This window comes from Triticum dicoccoides, chromosome 3A (genome assembly GCF_002162155.2).
Source record: "Triticum dicoccoides isolate Atlit2015 ecotype Zavitan chromosome 3A, WEW_v2.0, whole genome shotgun sequence".
NCBI classification, from domain to species: Eukaryota; Viridiplantae; Streptophyta; class Magnoliopsida; order Poales; family Poaceae; genus Triticum; species Triticum dicoccoides.
This window is the reverse complement of record NC_041384.1, coordinates 759,674,623-759,680,796: the sequence shown is the minus strand read 5'-3', so window position 1 is coordinate 759,680,796 and position 6,174 is coordinate 759,674,623. Positions and strand designations below refer to the sequence as shown.

The following is a 6,174-nucleotide window of genomic DNA, read 5'->3' as shown; positions in this document are numbered from 1 at the left end:
AAGTCATTGTCAACACTCGGGTTCATTGATCCGAAAAAGTATGCTCGCGGCATGAAAAACGAGTCAGAAAAATGCTCAAACCCTGTCCCACTCAAACCTCGATCCATTCGAGGGCTAATGATGAAGTTATGTACCTAGGGTAGGGTCATGGACCTGTCCAAACTGACCTACCCAAGGACATCTCCAGAAGAAATCATCTTTCAATCGACTTGAAGGTGTCTCACTCAACAGACTTGAAGATACTCGACCAAGAAGCAATCACTCGACCAAAACCAAGCCACTCGACGGTCAGGTGACCTAAAGGCGCTCCACATGCTAACGGTCGGTTATTAAGTAGCTTTTATGGTCATCATAGCACTTTATTACTAGCGCTACCAGTAACGCCCACCTTAACGTACATTGAACCCTTTGTATCGTGGGCTGGCTGGGGTCTTGGCGCACTCTATATAAACCACCCCCTCCTCCAAATGGTCCCTCCGGAATGCGGGCATTTTTTTGACCACCTCCAAATCACCTCAATTTTGGCACAGATGATCTCGTCCACGAACAAAACTAGGTTTCCAAGTTTTTGTATTTTTTTGAATTTTTTTGAATTTATAATGCCCTCTAGACTGACTGCTGAAAACATCGGTCTATGCCTCAAGGGGGCATTGTAAAATTAATTTTTTCAAAATTTTCTTTCATAGACATGTTTGGCACATGTGGGTCACCATGTACAAGAAAATTTGGGTGATTTGGAGGTGGTGGAAAACTTCACCTTTTTTCAAAAACTGGCTTGACAAAATGATCCCTCCGGAATGCCGACATTTTTTCGACCAACTCCAAATCACCTCAATTTTGGCACACATGATCTCTTCCACAAACAAAACTAGGTTTCCAAGTTTTTGTATTTTTTTGAATTTTTTTGAATTTATAATGCCCTCCAGACTGACTGCTGAAAACATCGGTCTATGCCTCAAGGGGGCATTGTAAAATAATTTTTTTCAAAATTTTCCTTCATAGACATGTTTGGCACATGTGGGTCACCATGTACAAGATAATTTGGGACCTGTATGCAAGAGTCGGGGACCTGCATGCAAGAGTCGGGGACCTGCATGTGAATAGTGATTCATCAAGGCCTTGACAGCTATTGGCACAGCGGCTGCCGCCCGATTTGCATGCAGCGAAGATGAACGTGCATGGAGGTTTCTCAAAGATATCCAAGCACACCCCAGTGGGCCCCGCTTATTTTAAAAATACGTCAGTCATTATTGCTCTGTAAATGAAGAATATGCATGACAACCATAGTAAGGGTGAAGAATCATATTCATCCTACAATGAGGACCAACGCTTGCTAAAATCACCTCGATGAAGGTATTTAAGCTGGTAAAGGAGCTGCTCGAGGGGCGAGGTGGGACTATTTTTAGTTAGACGAGAACAACGTGCGAGATCATACGCGATGTGGGCCGTCCGGAGCTGCAACCTCGGATGGGCCGGTGTTTGGGTTGACGTAGGAAAACGGCCTGCCATGCATGCATGGCGTCGGTAGTCTCGCCTAAACAATGGACATGCATCGAGCCAGCCATGCAGACTGTGGGATCACGCGGGAGATCCGCCTGGCGGCCGTGTGTGCGTGCAGAAATACATCACAATAATTATTCTACTCAACAATAACAAGTGCTCCATGCTAGCCCTTATTCCCGTTCAAAATACATCATCATTCTTAAAGTTAGACATAAAATGATACACACAGAAAATGGAAACGAAAGATGTCGAACTAATACAGTAACATGGAAGTACAACCGCACTTTACTAAATTACTGTCACGATGAAATAGAATGTAAAGACCACGTCACACAAAGCTGAATGGCACACGACGTTCTCTGGCTCATCGTCGGTTCATGTTGTATGTAGATATCACAGTTCAGCCTCGAGATCCTACACAGAAGAATACAATAAATCACATGGACATCAATTATGAGTAAAACACATGCAAAAAATAAATATAAACATATTTCGTACATTTAGCAATTTAGCGCATTTACGTCGATTGTGACCTGCTTTCTTGCAATAGCCACATATATTCTGTGATCTTGACTTCTTTGTCTTTGCCTGCAGCCTTTTCTTCGGTGCACCTCGTCCTGGCACATGCACGGGATCTAGAACCTTATCAACTTTCTCTGAGTGCGGCATCAACGGGCCAAACCTAATGCTGTTATGCTGAGCATTAGTTGACTCCTTGCTGTCAGCTTGTTCAAAACTTGATTGCTTGCCATGATGTTGTGCTTGCAAAAGCATCTTTAGACGGTGATAGTCCTCATCAGAGTGGCATGCCTTGAAACTTGCGGCGTGACTACAATTCCGCAACTCGCGGTACCTCTGCAGGCTTACCGAATAGTCATACATCTGTTTTTTTCTGGTAGGTGCGTATGCACATTTTGCATTCATAGTCCACCTAGTGGGAACGCAACAACCTAGCAGAATTGTTTGTTTTAAAATCCTGAATATGTAAAAAATGTGGGAACATGATGTGTCTACGCATTCCAGCTTACGGCAAGAACAACTCACCCTGTGCAAAAGACCTCCTTGCTCTTCAATGCGCACTCCAAACTTTTTATCCATTCTTTCCTGCTTGGACACAACATAAGTGGAATCTTCTGATCCATCTAGTATCTCTCTGATCTGACATTTGCTGACAGCATCTATGCTCCATAAGACCATCTTAAAGACACTAGGTGTGAAAACTGTTGCGGCGTGTTTCTCAAGCGGCGAAGCATTTTCCTCTGTAAATGGAACAGACTGCAAGGCTTTGATGTCATGGAGAGCTTCGTTAATCCGTCGCGACGCAAGGCAACGCTCATAGTGCTCTAGCATTTCAAACAACGACATCTTACCCTCAAGATGCGTATGTAGCACAGAGTTCAAGCTCTCACTCCTCTGATTGCTGCTCAATCCTAGGAAACAACGCCCCTCAAGATATGGAGCACACCACAACTTTCTCATCTGATACATCTGATGCAGCCAAGACTCCACACTGCTTACTTTATTCCGTTGTAAGAATTGTATCCATTTTATCTCATGCTCTTCAATGGAAGAAGTATCATAAATGAAAGATCTGAATTCCTCCTTTACGTCGTCATCATGCAGATGGCGTACAATGTTCTGCTGAATGTGCCATATACATAGTCTATGGTTTGAGTCTGGCCAGACCATCCTTATTGCTCTCTGCATTGCAAGGTCCCCATCTGTGATCACAGATATCGGATGCTTCTGTGCCATGCAATCAGAAAAGGTCCGCAACATCCACTCGTATGCCTGGCTTGTTTCATGAGAAATTATACCATAGCCAAAAATAACAGTGCTGTGGTGGTGATTCAACCCGACAAACGGTACGAATGGCAGATTGTATTTGTTGGTTCTGTATGTGCTATCGAAAACAATGACGTCTCTGAAAGCCTCGTAGTCAAGTCGCGACTGACTATCGGCCCAGAACAGTCCCTTCAGATGGCCATGCTCGTCTACCAAGTACTTGAACAAAAAATGCACATCTCGCTCTCGCCTCGCCATCATGTCCATGATCACCGTATTAGCATTACCGGCACTGATTATCTCCTGCTTATTAGCATGGCAGAAATTATAAACGTCCCTCTTTATGCATCCAACCTTATCAAATCCAACATATTGAAAGCACAAAATATCCATAATACGGTATTTGCGGATCCCACATTTTTCCATGTCCGCATTGTCCGCTTTCTGCTCATCGCGAATTCGTCTGTGCGAACGCAGCAGACAAGAAAGATCCCGTGGGGCTAGAGGATGGCTGTGCTCATCGATGAAATCCTTGACAAACCACCGACCGGTTTCCTCCTGTCTCGTAATGACCAATTTAGCATTACACCCAACACGAGTTAAACTTCGTGGCCTCCTCTTTCTATCTTCCATCTTTCTTTTTATGTGCTTCTCTTCGCGAAACCCTTGACGACTACACACAATTTTCCTTAAAATTATGTATTTGTTGGATCCATCCCACTCAATGTAGCTTTTCCTCACACTAAAACCTTTTTCAAGAGCATATTTGTTGTAGAATTCATAGCCTTCAGCCTCACTATCAAACATCTTGCTGACAACATTTACATACTCGAACATACTCTCATCACTTGCATACGCCATGTCTTCCTGCATATGACATGTGAGGGAAACCAATCATCAACATCTTTCTGTTTATCAATGTTGCAGGTGTAAAATAGCTCATAGGCAAAGACAAGTGCATGGAAAAGACTTTGCTCGTTTGACATGTGAGGGAAACCAATCATCAACGTCCAACAAGTAGTATCTCATCTTCCTTTAAACTATATTTCATGCACTATGCAAACCTAAAGTGATGATGACTTTAATAAACTAAATTAAGTGAACTATGGAACCAGTATCTCATTTTCCTTTAGTATATCTCATCTCAAACGTCAAGTAAGTCACTTTTTTCTCAGTACCAAAGGAAGTAAGCAATGCCCTCAACATATTACTTAAACAAACATGATGCGATTAGCTCAAGAGAAACTATGCCACGATGAAGCTTTCCATTCGTTGTTCTAGTCCGTACCCGGATCTTGTGGGGTTGAGGTTGTACTGCATGCACGGTGGAGGGGCGCAACGGCCAAGAGAACGAGCAGAACGCCAAGCCGAATTCATACCTTAAGGATGGTACGCACGAAGAGATGGGATCGCCCGCCGCGGTCGCCGCTGATTCAGCCGGCGCAGATCCGGCCTTCTTCTTCTTCGGTGACGGCGTGGGGGGCTGGGGTTTGTTGGTTGGAGGGCGAGGACGATGAATTTATTCCTCTCGCCGGGCAGGTCGAGGACGGAGAAGGTCAGGAGCGGCGAGCGGCGACGAATAGATCGGAGGAGGATTCTGAACTGGATCGAGTAGACATGGATCTGGTCCTCAGGTGATCGGTTCAAGAAAAGATATTTCCCCCTGGACCATTATGCTCTTATCGCAATTAACATATTAAATTTAATCAATTAAAATTCCCCGCAAGATCTGACGGCTAATAAAAATCAGATGTGATCAGACATGTAAATACTGCTAAGTACTCCGAGTACTAACCCAATCACCGTAAAACACCTCATATACTAAAGATGCAAATGAATCAGTAGGCAGGATTGGACGAGTAGTGCGTGGTGAGCGGAACAAGATTGAGTGCATGCACTATGGTCTCAAATTTTTTGAATCACTAAGTGGTATAGATCTTTAATCTGAGAATAAGTGCATGTGAGCAAGAACAAAAAAATCATTCGACTAGGAAATCATCATGAATCATGTGTGGATTCAAATAAAAAGAGAGGGTGGACATGTGGCGACCTGAATGGTAGGCCGCTCCAGGAGCGGCAAGCAGAATCGCCGGCGATAGGTCGGAGTAGATCGACGCTGGCGAGTAGAACAGCAGGTGAGAGAGATGGGGAGGATTCGCTGGATGAGAGCTTCAGGATAGGGATGAGCAGGGGTGTGGAGACTGGGGCGGATAGAGGAGGAGCTTGCCATCTCCGATCTGATTCTTCCAAGCGAGGATGAAGAAGATAAGGCAATGGGAGGCAGCCGTCCGTTCAGCAGCAAACGTCTGAGCCGTAGCCCAACATTCGGTGTCCCCGTCTAAGCCGGCGTTGTGGGTATGACGACTGTTACATTGAAAGCAACCGCTGGGTGGGCCACGACGTGGAAAAAAGCGGCGCATACTTGACCATATACGGACTGAAATACATGCAGCGACGGGAATCTCGGGAAAAGCTGACGGCTATGATATCGAGTCCATCTGAGCTCGAGCTTATAATAGGACTTTCGTATTACCTTCGCCAACCTTAATTTTGACTAAATTGTCAAAAACCATTCGAGCCTCTTTGTCATTAGTCATGGGAATTTCTTGCAGCGGCCTCTCTGGACCGGTTCGTGTTAATCATTCTCAGCGTACCAGGAGCGCCAATGCTTGCAGATGAAGATTCTTAACCCCGAGGCCACCGAAGCAAGTTGGTTTGCATATGGTACTCCAACCCACAAGGCATTGTCTGCCGTTATCTTTTCCCTTTGCCGCCAAAAAGAACGAGCCCATCCAGGTATCTAGCTCCTCAAAAACCCAAGCGTGTGCATTTGAGACCATCAGTTGCGACTACCGATTTTGACCAGAACAAGTCTTCCCCAGGCGC

The 6,174-nt window shown here is 44.9% G+C and overlaps 1 protein-coding gene across 4 annotated transcripts; it reads right to left on the bottom strand.

Moving 5' to 3' along the window:
• Nucleotides 1-1,679: 1,679 nt before the first annotated feature.
• On the bottom strand, nucleotides 1,680-5,552 carry LOC119270766 (protein FAR1-RELATED SEQUENCE 5-like). 4 transcript variants are annotated; one of them, XM_037552822.1, is made up of 4 exons: nucleotides 5,339-5,477; nucleotides 4,668-4,890; nucleotides 2,002-4,155; nucleotides 1,680-1,917 (listed from the first exon to the last, which is right to left on the bottom strand). In XM_037552822.1, exons 3-4 carry the CDS (start codon nucleotides 4,147-4,149, stop codon nucleotides 1,897-1,899), a joined length of 2,169 nt encoding a protein of 722 aa, XP_037408719.1. In that variant the 5' UTR covers nucleotides 4,150-4,155; nucleotides 4,668-4,890; nucleotides 5,339-5,477; the 3' UTR covers nucleotides 1,680-1,896. The 4 variants fall into 4 exon arrangements, with proteins under 4 accessions (XP_037408719.1, XP_037408718.1, XP_037408717.1 ...); XM_037552821.1 differs by having other exon boundaries at nucleotides 4,668-4,951; nucleotides 5,339-5,469; XM_037552820.1 differs by lacking the exon at nucleotides 4,668-4,890 and having other exon boundaries at nucleotides 5,339-5,552.
• Between the last annotated feature and the right edge of the window lie 622 nt (nucleotides 5,553-6,174).